The sequence below is a fragment of the Alosa pseudoharengus genome, unplaced genomic scaffold (assembly GCF_046254945.1).
Source record: "Alosa pseudoharengus isolate Yale_2024_CS ecotype anadromous, Long Island Sound unplaced genomic scaffold, YU_APseudo_1.1 YU_APseudo_1.1_scf_6, whole genome shotgun sequence".
Lineage (NCBI taxonomy): Eukaryota > Metazoa > Chordata > Actinopteri > Clupeiformes > Clupeidae > Alosa > Alosa pseudoharengus.
In genome coordinates this window covers 34,946,032-34,960,358 of record NW_027468848.1, presented here as the reverse complement: position 1 = coordinate 34,960,358, position 14,327 = coordinate 34,946,032, and the positions used below count along the sequence as shown (strand labels likewise).

The 14,327-nt window shown below is 45.0% G+C and overlaps 2 protein-coding genes across 3 annotated transcripts in view; both read left to right on the top strand.

The window, feature by feature from the left end:
* Nucleotides 1-5,442, top strand: part of pdlim2 (PDZ and LIM domain 2 (mystique)) — a 52,119-nt gene extending 46,677 nt beyond the window's left edge. For both annotated transcript variants that reach the window (XM_076269518.1, XM_076269519.1), the window contains 3 exons: nucleotides 784-920; nucleotides 3,231-3,351; nucleotides 3,962-5,442. In XM_076269518.1, coding sequence (XP_076125633.1) covers nucleotides 784-920; nucleotides 3,231-3,351; nucleotides 3,962-4,160 — 457 coding nt within the window. In that variant the 3' untranslated portion in view covers nucleotides 4,161-5,442. The remainder of the gene's footprint in view (nucleotides 1-783; nucleotides 921-3,230; nucleotides 3,352-3,961) is intronic.
* Nucleotides 5,443-10,450: 5,008 nt separating this feature from the next.
* The window catches only part of adgra2 (adhesion G protein-coupled receptor A2), a 61,686-nt gene continuing 57,809 nt past the window's right edge, over nucleotides 10,451-14,327 (top strand). Inside the window, exon 1 of the mRNA XM_076269782.1 lies at nucleotides 10,451-11,489. Coding sequence (XP_076125897.1) covers nucleotides 11,233-11,489 — 257 coding nt within the window. The 5' untranslated portion in view covers nucleotides 10,451-11,232. The remainder of the gene's footprint in view (nucleotides 11,490-14,327) is intronic.

The window sequence follows — 14,327 nt, the reverse complement described above, 5'->3', positions numbered from 1 at the left end:
CACCGGTTGGAATCATCTCTGAGAGATACCTTTGGATGTTTGTCATCCTGCTCGGCAGGCTTATGTAAGGCTAATGCCAGAGCTTTCCCTCTCAGGCGATACTGGTATTTATGTTTCATTATGGTGTTATTTGCTGTTGCCCCAAGGTCAGTTTCACTGTTAAATGCATCATCATGTAGGGCTCGTGTGTGTGTGTGTGTGTGTGTGTGTGTGTGTGTGTGTGTGTGTGTGTGTGTGTGTGTGTGTGTGTGTGTGTGTGTGTGTGTGTGTGTGTGTGTGTGTGTGTGTGTGTGTGTGTGTGTGTGTGTGTGTGTGTGTGTGTGTGTGTGTGTGTGTGTGTGAGAATGTAAATGTAAATCCGGTTTCTCGGCCAAGTATACTTGTGTATACAAGGAATTTGGTTTCTGCATTTATCCCATCTGTGAATTAGTGAGCACACAGTTAGGTGAATATGTGTTTGTGTGTGTGTATGTACATGCTCACAGGATGAAAGCTCATGAAGCGTGTCTCAGGGATGCAATGTAGACATGATTTGTGGGCTTTCAGGTCACGAGGGTCAGGTTTCACATTAAGCCGAGCGATGTTGCAGACCCCATACTCATTTCCGCAGGATTACTCCGAGCCAGCTGCGTCCATATACGCACAGGGTCCCCAGCAGGCCAGAACCCAGCCGGACACATGAGGCGCAGCTCACGTGAACCAACTAATGAGGCAGCAATTTATTCTGATGTTGTGGTCAACTTTTTCCAACTTCTTTCTTTCTTTCTTTCTTTCTTTCTACAGCTCTGATACCATGCAGCGGTTCGACCGAGACTCGGAGGTCTACAAGATGATCCAGGAGAACAAGGAGTCGCGCACGGCTCCGCGTCAGTCCAACACGTTCCGCATGCTGCAGGAGGTGCTGGAGGCAGATGAGAAAGGTGAGGACGGAGGAGGGGGGATGGGGGGGGGGGGGGGGTTGCTCCGTCATCCATCACTCCCGCTGTCTGCCTTCACGCTGAGATATGCTGGCCAGAGCGCCTTAAGCACCCATCTCGTAGCACACACTGGAATCCCAGCAAAAGGTTACAATCAGCCATGTGGCAGGAAGCCCCAGAAAGGAAGTGCAGGCCAAGTCAAACGGTTTCTCTTCTCACCGATCCCGTCCCAGCTCTGGGATTTGTGATTTACACGCAATTGTAAAGTGCGTCGTATAGGACAGGTCAGAGAGGTCGTAAGAATCGAATAACAGTCGCGGCGAGACGTGAAGCTGTCTCACTGCATCACGGCTCAGTAAAGTCAACGTTTCATCGCTCCCCTTGGTGTGTGTAGAAGGTCAGAACAACAGTTTATGTTTGGGGATTATCAGAACCATAGAAGAAATACACTACCCACATAAAACAGATGGATAATGCGCTGAAAGTCACTAAAAATCATGATACTTATGTTTTATTATCTATCCAGATGAGCATCTGCCAGTTTCCCTTATGGGGGTCTCAGTTGCCAGGAGTGCTATGAACGTTGTTAGTCAGTGGAACACCAGGCTCCAGGCCTGTGCACGCGGTATGGGTCACTATGGCGTGAGTCCAGTTTCAGTCAGGCAGTCCAAGCCAAGTGCACTGAGACAAACTTTCACCCGATAAAGTCTGTCTAGACAAACATGTCCTTTCAGTGATAAGACCAGGGTCCTGTTTTCTCTTTGCTGTAGCACTCTGGTCCAGTCCGAGCACATTTTCAGTTTCATGCTGTTTTGAGTGGAGCCCACATCAGCCTTCTATCTATAAAGTAGCATGCGAGCTGTCTGTTGCACCCAGGCAGTAAACTTGGCAAACATTGCTCATTTCACCTCCAGATTTCAGATTTTATCTGATGGTTATGTATTCCCTTGTGCCCATACTTATTGACTGTGCGTTTTTAATGACTTTCAAGAATCAAAATTACATTTTAATGCAGGTTTTTACGGCTTCCCAAACTGATACAGTGTATAAGTATATATACTGTTTTGATCCCGTGAGGGAAATTTGGTCTCTGCATTTATCCCAATCCGTGAATTAGTGAAACACACACAGCACACAGTGTACACACAGTGAGGTGAAGCACACACTAATCCCGGCGCAGTGAGCTGCCTGCTTCAACAGCGGCGCTCGGGGAGCAGTGAGGGGTTAGGTGCCTTGCTCAGGGGCACTTCAGCCGCGCCTACTGGTCGGGGCGCTCGAACCGGCAACCCTCCAGTTACAGGTCCGAAGTGCTAACCAGTAGGCCACGGCTGCCAGTGTTTGTGGACGCGGATCGGACTTGATCCGAAAACCTGTGTCGGCTGATTCAGTATAGTGTAGCCCGGGCCTTAATCATGGAGATGTCTGGCTCACTCAAGGTCAGAATGGAGATGGGGAGTGAGGCCTCTTGTTTTTCCATTCACTTGGCAGGAAAAACCCAACCTGAATCCACAGTCATGTAGTTAATGACCTGACAACGATGGGTCTGGTGGCACGGTCTTTATGAAACGTGTTTTAAGGGAAGGCAAACAAGGAAGAAGGAAGAATTCACGTTTGGAAACACTAATAGCTAACATCACCGGAGACCTCATTGTTGAGTTTACACAGAGTGAAGCCGCAGGATCGTGAGGATTACTGTTTGCAGGGCAGTGATGGTTATCTGTATCTTGTTCTAAGCACCAGTTATGAGACGGCTTAACTACTGTGCTCAGATCAGTCAGCAAGTAAAATAACTGTTGAGAACAGATCAAGGCCATTTGCCATCAGCGGTTGACACCTTTTAATAAGTAGTAGTTTCGACAGCTATTATAATCATCATTATAGTCCAGTCATGAAAGAGTACAGTTACATCAGCAGGCACATACAAGAGGTTTGTGATGTTAGGAACATGAATAACAACATGTAGTCATCATCCCATCAAACGTAATTACACTTGTTCTGTATTTACGGTGGGTAGGCATGTACATCTTGCTTATCTTCAGGTTTTCTGAGCGTGCTGTTCTCTCACCCTCATAACCGAGGATATTGTTAGGTCTGACTGCTGAAACGTACAAAAACATCCCAGATAAGAGCACAGTCATGAAGTACCAAGACATGCTTGTGTCTGACTCTTTCATCTCTCTCTCTCTCTCTCTCTTTCTTTCTTTCTTTCTCTCTCTCTCTCTTTCTCTTTCTCTCTCTCTCTTTCTTTCTTTCTCTCTATCTATCTATCAATCTTATTTATCTATCTATCTCTATCTCTCTCTCTCCACACAGAGGCTGCTGTCCGTTTCCCTGGGAAGTTGTCCGCTAGCCCACCCAAGCCCATCCCCGCAGCCTCCTCAGTGGCCGGAGTGCAGAAGTATCAGGTCTGCGAGAAGTGCGGCAACAACATAGTGTAAGAATCCACTAGAGTGTGTCCTGTTGTGCCGTCTGTGGGCTGAAACTCGCCAGGGACGATTAAATGATTACAAAAATCCAACAGCGTAGGAGGAATAAAAATCTAAAATCTAATCATGAATCAGTCGTGAGTTCACTCACAGCGCTGCTGAGTGACTTCAGGTTACCGGGAGCGCTGTCTGTGACCTGAACGGCATGGCCGCTGTTGCTCTCTCAGAGCATTGTGCAATGCAGTGTGATTGCATTTCAGTGTTATGAACTTCACTCTGCCCTTAGGGCCCAACTGTTCCCTAAAATCTGAGTTAATTATCTACCTGCACGTGTGGGAAGTGTGAGAAAAAGTGTGTGTTTGTGCGTGCACGAGTGTGTGTGTGTGTGTGTGTATTCGTACGTGCGTGTGTGTGTGTGTGTGTGTGTGTGTGTGGGGGGGGGGGGGGGGGGGTGGCGGCATATGAGACCATGAGATCTCACCACCTGTTAATTGTGCAAATGTGGTTGTGTAATTCTCTCTTATGTAATATCAGTTTGAGATGGCAAGGAAGGAACTGTTGTGGTATTTAGTCTTTGTCTGTAGGTTTTTGACCTCTGGGCTCTCTCCTCCCTCTCAGCACGCAGGTGGTGCGCATCATGGACGACCGCTTCCGCCACCCGGAGTGCTACACCTGCACGGAGTGCGGCCTCAACCTGAAGATGCGCGGCCACTTCTGGGTGGGCGACGAGATGTTCTGCGAGAAGCACGCCCGCGAGCGCTACACGGGGCCCGGCAGCAACGCCCCCCGACGCCACACCATCTCCCCCCGCCACTGAGGCCCCCGGGGGCCCCCATTCACACGCCTCCGACACCCCCGCTGCCCCACCCCACCACCCCAGGGCTGCTACCCCAGCGCGACAGACTCTGAGCTATGGACTGTGGGTCCCATGGGATCCGATGGGAGAGACGTGGAGCGGGAGGCGGGGCATAGAGGGGTGGGAGCGATGCTGTTAGACACGCCTTTGAGTTTGTATCATTTGCCTCTCAGCACGCATTCAGTTTAGTCACTCATTTACCTTTCCAGTCGTTGTATAAAGGTTGAACTTTTTTGGCCTCCGTTTTCTGTATTTTGCTACGATTCTATTTTTCCTCCTCATCTTAAAGGTGCCAGTTTGTGGCTCAAATTTAATTGTCCAGTCACAATCTCGTATGGCACACACTCCGACCGTTGTATTCATAGGTGTTGTGTTTAAATGGCCCACAGGACTGGTTTCCTGTGCTAACGAAAATGACGTCTGATGGAATCGATGCTTTTCATACCTGCCATTTCTGCACTTGAATGTAAAGAGCAGCATGTACTACAAGCACACATTGAAAGCAGTGATTTCAAGGGTGTGAAGAGAGACCGTTGCGTGTGTGTGTGTGTGTGTGTGTGTGTGTGTGTGTGTGTGTGTGTGTGTGTGTGTGTGTGTGTGTGTGTGTGTGTGTGTGTGTGTGTGTGTGTGTGTGTGTGTGTGTGTGTGTGTGTGTGTGTGTGTAACAAGTTATATCTATCCGAGTAGAGGGTCATTGCTTTGAAGGGATGGTTAAGATGCATGTAGTTGCTATTTTGCTCCTCTAAAAGTACCTGAACAGGTTGCTTGCCTTAAACTAGCAAAGCAAAAAACATTTATGAGTGGTATTCTTTTCTTTCCTTTCACTGACATCTAACAAGGGAATATATCAGACAAAAAAAAAACAATAATACAGATTATTTTATGTAAATATGTATTTCTCATTAATGATATGTATTGGATTTCTCAATTATTTTTATGTGAGCAGGGCTGCATGTTTTTTTTTCTTTGTGTGTGCTTTCTTTTAATTTCTTTTTTTAGCCTGAAGAGGATTGTTGGTGCTCCGATGCATCCTGTTCCCATCAGAATCATGCCTACCCCAGGAACACTGAAGTGGAATTGTGTTTTTTTTATGTTACCCTTTTTTCCCTTTGTAAAACATGTGCACATGTTCTGGAACCTAAAACATAGTTCTAGTGGTGCTCATGTCACTCAATGGAACTACAGTGATGAAAACATTTATGCCAATATACTTAGCTTCAAATATACAAGTTGTTGATATCTATTCTGAGGGTGTGATCATTATTTCTAAGACTTTTTTTTTTATGAAAATGTTATTCCGAAGTATAAATTCTACACATATGATCCAAATCTGTTTGGGTTGCCCGAATTTGGATCAAAATACTGGCATCTACCAGCATTTCCAACAGTGGTGTAGTCTACGTGATACGCAGGACTATGCAGTATACCCACAAAAAAGGCAAGGATAGGTATTAACATTTGGGGTTGATCACAGTATACTCATTACAGCTAACTAGACTACACCACTGATTACCAATCATTTTGTATTTCAAAATGTAGCATTGTACCGTAGACTGTAGGCTAGATCAAGTAAGCAGCTCCTATGTCCCACATTTTCATTCTGGAAAAAAGTAGAACTGCAGCACAATTTTTGAGTAGGCCTACAAATGACACTGACCTCCTGTTAAAAGTACTCAGGGTGGAAGTTCTGACAATTATATAATTATTTGATTCATCAGGCAATAAGCCAGTAATTGTGCCAGTAAATGTTCCCTTTTTAACATTTAAGACCATTGAACAATAATCTAATTGTGAATTACAGTATCATATTTTAGGCTCAAACAGTGTAGCCTAAGACCTCAGACGATGACAAATGCTATTCCTCCATAGTCTATACATATCTGATGTGTGCAAGAAATTATCTTGATTTATGTTTTAATGTAATAATTATATTTCCCTAATGCAAAAGCACAGTTGGCATGTTGAGGACATGTAGCCTCGAGGTGATTAATCATGTCTTTTAATGGGCAGGCCACTGAAATTTCACAATAAATGCTCTGTTGTTAAATTTAGATGACACGTCATACTTAAGAGGAAGAATTTGACCCTTGCACTCATAATTTTCTCAAATCGAGATGTTTTCTTTTCTAATGGTCCTGTAATGGCTACCGCATGTGGAAATCTTGCAACGTCTCCCGTCCTCCTGGTCAATATTACAGCAAACCTCTGCAGTTATTCTATTAGCCACAAGGGGGCCCTATTGTTCCATTTCGGAATTTGGATCACCCACAAGACTCGTCACGTTTGCCTCTAGCGCTGCTCTAGGCTACTCTTCAGAGGTCCCACAACTGAATACGCGCATCAAAATTAAAGGTGTTGAAAATCATTTGCGGTAAGAGAGACTTTAGGCTTTAAAACGAAGCAACCATGTTTCACTGGTGTTATTCCACTAACAATATTGTAAACTGCAGTAGCCTACACAAAAGTTCACGATTAGTTACACAATAGGCCTACTCGAGTATAGGTAACTGCAGCTGCAGAGAGGAGCTACGGTTCAACGGTTGTGGGCAGTCTTGTAATCAGGAGTTTGCCTGCTGAACTCCCAAGTGATGTTGGCAGTATAGCCCTTAAGCAAGGCACTTAACCTCAATTGCTCAGGAGGCGGTCTGTCGACGCCCTCTTGCATGTGTTCCTGATGTGTGGTGTGTGGCGTGGTAATGAGAGTCCCAACGAAATGACAACCTCTCCAAGACCAAAACAAGGATATTTGTTCATTGCCAAAGTCCCGTTGTTCGCCTTGTGCTATGCAGGACTCGTGCACATTGTTTTTTTGTTTAACTGAATTGAAATCCTTTTTTATTTTGAGGTATCTTTCATCGTAACATAGCCTATTGTTCACATTGCACTAATTGGTCTTTACAAAAATTGTGCTCTTATACTAGGCCTACTTTGAGGTTTGTAATTATTCTAGTTTTATTGAAGCTGTATTCAGTGGTTGAGGTGTAAAGGCTTGGCCACTAGAGGTCAATGAATTCACATTCTGCAGCATTGACGTGTCTTCATTAGCTGCTCAGAACTGAACAGTTAGTGAAAAGATTCATTTGTGGATAGCAGAGCCATATTAGCACATATTTCGGCTAGATTATGTAGGAATAAACATTCAGTCATCATTTGCAATTTCCTCCTTGTTACGGGAAGGCCTCATTACTTTGTGAAGGCTAGTTTTTAACTTTGTCATGTTTATGAAATGATGATGGATTGGCTTGATTACTTTGGTTCCCACTGCATCCTCTCATTTGTCATGATGTTATGACAGTCGAGTCCAACAGGTCATTTTCCCTTTTAACAAAGTCTGTCATATGGTAATAAGTTTGCTTTCACTCACACTCTCATGCACAGACTTATATCCAAACGAGACATGCAGAATCTCTCTCTCACACACACTCCCAAACTCTGTCTCTTTTGGACTGATGCAGACTTCCATTGAGTGCACACCCTTGAGCTGTTTTTTTTTTTCTGTGAGGATGCTCAAGAACACGCCTTTCTGTTGTGTCAATAAACAAACATGTTACAAGTTGTTTCTAAACTTCCGCTCAACCTGGCTCCTTTGCAACATTCTCCAGTAAGTCTACAAATAAAGTAGGCCATACTCGCTGTGCTATTTGTGTTCACAATAGTGAGCCATGCGCACCACCCTCCAAAACATGGGGAAACAGCAAGCACACATCCACAATCACACACGTTTCCCCTCTCGCTAGCCATGCGTCACTTCCTGATCTGAGATAGTGCTACATCCTCCATCGCCTTCCCCGTAACCCCCCCTTCCATCTCCCCTTGGCGCGCTCCATCTCTCCCCCTCACACACCCTCTCTCCCTCTCCATATAGTCCACCTGGAATGGAGTCCAGATGTGGAAGAGAGCAAGCGAGAGATTGCTTGCTCGGCGATATGAGCAAAGGAAGCAAGGGGGGGTATGAGAGAGAGACACAGGCAGAAAGGCAAGATACAGAGAGAGAAAGGGAGGGAGGGGGAAAATGTTGGAACAACATAAAAGTTTGTCTGGATGCCATTAAGTACAATTTGATGTAATGTGCAGTGTGGGACGTGACATTTTTAAATGGAAACTGTGCTTCCCAGATGAGAGAGATTTTTTGGGGCTAGAGGGCTTCTTGACTGGGGGCGGGATGTGGTGTGTGTGTGTGTGTGTTGGGGGGAGGGGGGGTGTACTTGAAGCCCTATTTAATGGGTCAAATAAACATTGCTCTGTTTCATCGCTGGGTAGGCGCCTATCCTTGGTTTTGGGGGCTTCCTTAAGCAATCAGAGCAGACTCTGTGTGCCCACTCCGGTGTACAGTATCATATGCAGGAATAACAAACCCAGAACGCCGGCCTGGCCTCGTCCACACTGGCCCATTGTATGCTAGGGGTGGCGTGCATGTCTAAGGTGCCTGTCTATTTGACGTGGTTGTGAGTGAATGTCAGCCCCAATTGGGCTTCCTCAAGTCCTTTTTTCCCTCCACAAAGCCAAGCGTTCTCCCTGTTCACCTTTTCATATGTTTTTTTTTCTTTCACAGTAGGCCTTCATCAGAATCTTTCTTTCTCTCGCCTTTTTTCTAGAGGCAGGGATTTTTCCGGGCTTCCTCGGGTGTATCGTGTATCATAAAAGCTCTTTTTAAAAACAAAAAAGAGTGTAGGCTTAAGCTCTACTGGGATTGTTGCTGTGGACGAAAGTGGACCTGTGAAAATGAAAGTTGGTGGGAAGTGCAGTTCTTGATGTGTTCTTTGGGACGCTGACAGCATCTGCCCTCAATCACTTGAGAGGGCTAACACATACCTCTATGCATATCCATCTCTGATCTTTTCATTCAGCAAAAAATGAGACTTTCAAAGAGGCTTTCATTGGATAGCTGGGATCCCCAGGTACATGCTCAGTACCCATAGCCGAACCGGGTTTTTAAGCAGTGCTGGAGGTTTTGGAATGTGTGACTGATAGTGAGATTTTAGAGGTTGGACAGGATGGCTATAATAGCACTTTTCTTGGCTACCTGTATTAAAATCTTTCAACCCAGTCTTGTCTGCTATAGCCTTTCAGAACTGTGGGCATTTTGTGGCATCCACAACCCACAGTCAAATAACATATGAAATAATAGTAGACTACAGTAATAAAGAAATAAAAAGTGGTATGATAGGGAAATGTGCAAAATACCATGTAAAACATTCCATCATTGAATGTAACCAAATAATACAATACATTAGAAAATAATCACTCTTAACTTAACAAAGTTATAAATCTATATGCATTATACAGATAAAAGTGATGTAAACGACGTGTATGAATGTTGCACCGTTCTTACCGTTAGATTTAAATGAAACACAGTGCTAAGTTCAGTCCACAAAAAGGCTCCATCACATGTCTTGCAGAACGTCTACGTACAGTAGGGCCTGCAGGTTGGCGTTCATGATTTCTTTAAACAAGACCATTCTATCAGTTCTGTTTGGCTTAAGAGCCAAAGTGGAACACCGGCTCCGGTGTGCCAGAGAGGCTGGCTACCCAACAGTCAGCGAATTGTAGGCTGCTTGGACGCGCAGCTGGAACATGTTAGCGGTGTTCGTGTAGTCTACCTTGATGGTTTCATATGATGCTGGCGCATTTATAACGCAGACCCAGTACTACCCAACTACCGAACTGTAGTTTTTTGAAGCACTACTCTGTACAATGTCTTGCAGTCTTTGCATGTGTCGTGCGAAGAATCTTTGGCCACAACTTGATGGGAATATATAACATATGTCATCTCTTCGTGAAGTTATTCTATATGGCCTTCACACTTCTGTCAGCCCAAATGTCACAGCACATCAGTAGCCTAACACTTATTTTGACGGACGGAAATCGTTATGTGTCTTTTAAAAGCTTCGACTTCTTGATGCTTAAAACCAATGCATTTTACCAATTAGTGTTTGTGTTTGAAGATTAAAATAATTTAATCCTTGAAAAGAATACAAACAAATTAAAGAGAAAAGAAAGACATGAATACCGATAACATGAACGATTTGGTTTGTTTTATCTTTGAACACATGTATACCCTTACCTATAATGTTAGAAGTCGTTAAATGCACAAGGCAATGTGTGTAGAACAGCTATGACAAGCGTGAAACTTCATGAGGTAAGCTACAAATCTGCGCTAGGACCCTGCAGATAAGTGCGTAGTCGGGGAGGGAATGCGCGCACTTAAGGCAGTAACCGAATTTGAGTGTGACAGGGTGGCAGGCAAAAACCGCTAGATTTGGGAAATTAAGGTCGAGTCAGACCCGTCGTACCGTTATTTCGCGTTACCTCCTGGATTAAATTATATGGACTTCTTGCAAGTTCTGTTGGACTATCTACTTTGAAACGTCTTACTTGTTGAACATTACGAGTTCCGCGCGACATATCATTTGCCAAATCTGTGAATTAGATCAAAAGCTGTGAAGAAGTACGGCAAGGCAGTGAGTTGCGCCTTAGGTCTTATCAGAACCACAGGGAATAGCAGCATACAAGCGCGATTCTGGTTTTTGATTGTGACAGTGGGATATTCTGAGATTTCAGATGACAGAACGTTTTAGTTTTGCGACAGTGTTTATCTGTCATTGGAGCACACCTTATTCCAGGAACAGGACACGAGCAGCAAAAGTTTAATATGTTTTATTTAGTTCAAGAAATAGGCAAGAACTCAAAGCGCAAATTATCCACGAACAGTTCTAACACCAGACTGTGGGAAGAGCTGTCATGTATAACTACATGTGAGTCCCGATTTGGATATTGTTAACTTTACAGTGATCTGAAGTTCTAATTATTTAGTGGACACTTCATTGGCTACAGCTCTGATCATTCAATCATTCTCCCTCAACTTTTTCTCCAGTTTTCTTATTACAAAGGAATAGCCTACATTGCCACGTTTTAAACGTATGCACATTTGCATTTCTTTATCAATTTTCACGCAATCCACCGTATTTATTGTTAACCTCCAAGAAGCTTCGTTTTGGTGAAATGGGCTGATTCGGGGGACACTGAGGTGAGAATGATGGGGACTATGTCGGCAACCAGCTTTAGCATCCCATTATGGAGGCATTTGCTGGTAATGCTGGTGTGCTTGACAGCTACGGAGTCAAGAATAACAGACGCTTGTTCTGGACTTCTAACCATCGGCTGTAGTTGCACAGACGAGCGCATGAAGGCTCATACCACGCCGGGTGTCCGGAAAAGAGTAAGCTGCAGCAGCGACGAACTCACAGAAACTCCAGAAGCCAGTCTCCTCCCCAACCGGACCGTTACTTTGTGAGTAAAAGTATCAGTCCCCTATATAATTTTATCTGTTTGCACATGTGATATTTGCACATATTTTGTATTAAAAATCATTCGAGGGCCAAGATTATCTTCGGAGGAAGTATATTATAGTCACCAAGCAACTGTGCTCATGACACTTTGTGAATAAGGTGAATAATGAAATTATCTTTATCTCCACCAAAGAGGCCGCAATTTGTTAAATGTGTTTGACAGTAGGCTATATGGATATTTAAAACTGTTGACATACTTCACAACAAAAAATAAATGCCAGGCATTACTCAGTGTCCCGAGTAGTCCAACAGCTGATGCAGTCATACCTCGTGAACGCCTTGTTATGGGAAAGTGCGTAACTTTGATTGTGAGACTTGCATCCTGCTTACAGAGTTTGCTATCTTAAGAGGTGTGTTCTCAGACAAGGCCCCCAACTGACCCCTTGGGCTCAGTCTCATCCGGCAAGAGGGCCGTTCTGAAAGCAGCGTACATATTTCTGGCCAGTGAAGCCCCCGAGTGTGTAACCTGGCCCGGCAACAGACACAGACGCACTATAGCTCAAAGCTTGGCCTCGCTCTTATTTTTCTTTGACTGTAGCAGCCAAGGACCAAAGAGTCCCGACTAGAAAAAGCTCACTTAGGGGACATCCTGTAGCCCATGTCTATGGTAGAGAAGAAAAACAAACAAAAAAACAAAAACAAAAGGGGACTGTCGTTGGACCCCATTGTCACTTCTCCTGTCTTCATACATTTTGGAGTTAAACACACAGAGGTTCAGTAACCCTCCTTGCATACCTCCACTCCCCTTGCCTACCCTCTCACTCCCTCCCCTAAACTCCGAGCTCTCCCCACTTTCTTGCTCTCTGCAATCCCGCCCGCCCTGATCTCCAGCTGACTTGGCCTTGCTAAAGTAGGATAAACAGAAACACATTTTTAGCTCTAGCTCTCTTTTTCCCTCTCTGTCTCTTTCTCTCTCTCTCTCTCTCTCTGTTGCTCTTGCTCACATATAAATGGGGGCTTGATTTCCTCATTTGAATCTTAGGACATCCCAGGGTCCTCATGGAAGTTACCTGATCTGCTCGAGAAGGAAGATCAACTTGTCTTCAGGACCCACAGCTGGAGCGATTGCCTCCAGTTTGCTGTTAGTCCATGTCAGATTACCCTGGTTGGATATTCTCAGTGATGGCTGTAATAAGCCAATGTTTACTATGAACCATTTCAACCTGAGAAACAGATTGTGACATCTTAAAGGTTTACAAATGTCCAGAATTGTCCTGCTCATCCATTGTAACAGAAAGTTGCATTGCTTCAAAGTCGACATGACAAAATAGACATGACAGCGGCAAAATATCAAGAATTTATTTCATTCAAGGCTAAAAACATTTCTCCAGATGTCTTTCATATATATTCTCTGTACTTAGGAGTCAGCCAACCCAAAAGTGAAACTGACCTACAACAACCACAATAGTTACAGCTTTCATAAATTTACAACAAAACTAACTTGTTTCTTTAACAATTTTCTCTCTTTCTCTCTCTTACCAACTCTCTCTCCCTCCCTCTCTCTCTCTCTCAGTAACTCTCACTCGCTGTGTCATGCTTGTTTTGTATTTCGGTCCCCCACTATCCCACAATGCTCCTCTGCGACCCAGTGGGAGCAGCACTTGCCTGCACATGGGCGCAGTAAAAAGCCCCAAACGGGCCCGGTGGAGCCTGCAGAGGAGACGCAGCGAGTGGATTTATGCCTTGGGGTGCCGGAGGCGGCCAGAGCTCCATTTATAGGGCCTTGTGTTTCTGCTTAATAAAGACGGGATAAACATCTGGGAAACACATTGCTGAGAACCAAAGGAGAGGATAAAACGAATGGTCTGGGTGGCAGCAGTGGAGGTGCTTGAAGATAATCCTGCATCCCTGCACCTTTTAATGTCGTTTATTTGTTTTCCAACATGTGTTAAGCACACTGTGACATTTTTACGAGCCCGTGCCCTAGACACAAACAATTCCCCCATGCTGGCTTGTTGTAGAGCCGAGGCACGATACTCCCACAGCCCTATTGAGCCCCCCCCCCCCCCTCTCCTCTTGCCCATGCAGGCGAATGAAGTTCATTTGGGGAGCACAACTGTAGATTTCTCCCTCTGCTCTTCTCCCGCTCCAGCCCTCTCGTTCCTCCCTGGTTCGTGACGTCCCAGCCAGATGTGGAATGTGCAAAGTCCTGTTGATGTTACTGTTATTCCTGACATTCCTGAGTCTCTCCAGACGGCATCCCAGGTGCAGCATGGGAGCTCAGGGCTGAATTCATCACCCCTCCGCCCCATTCCCATCTCAATTCAACCCCCACTACCATCTTCCCCTCTGACACAAATACACACACACACACACACACACACACACACACACACACTCCCAACAGGTAGGCTCCTACCTATTCCTCACTTTCCCCCTTGCTGGGAAGGTCAGTTGAATATGTTCATGTATCCCCTGGTGGACTAGGAAACTGTATAGTGTTCGGGGGTCAAAGGTCATCAGGGCTGAGAGTTGGGCCAAATTTGCCCTGTGGGGATGAGGTCACCGGGCTGCAGGGATGAGGGACCAGCAGGAATGACATTTGGGGTCAAAGATGTCAAGGTGATGGACTGGTGCACACTGGATTGAAAGACAGATGTGCTCAGGGATGATGTGCTGATAGACTGGGTCTAACTGGAACCTGTTGAGTTTATCCAGACGTAGAGCCTTGTGAGTAGAACCAGAATGGTTGAATGCTGGCTGTAGTTTAAAAGAAGCATCTTAGAGATTTGCATGCAGCAATCTTGGAAATACCATCTACAGCCCAGTTGGCAACTAT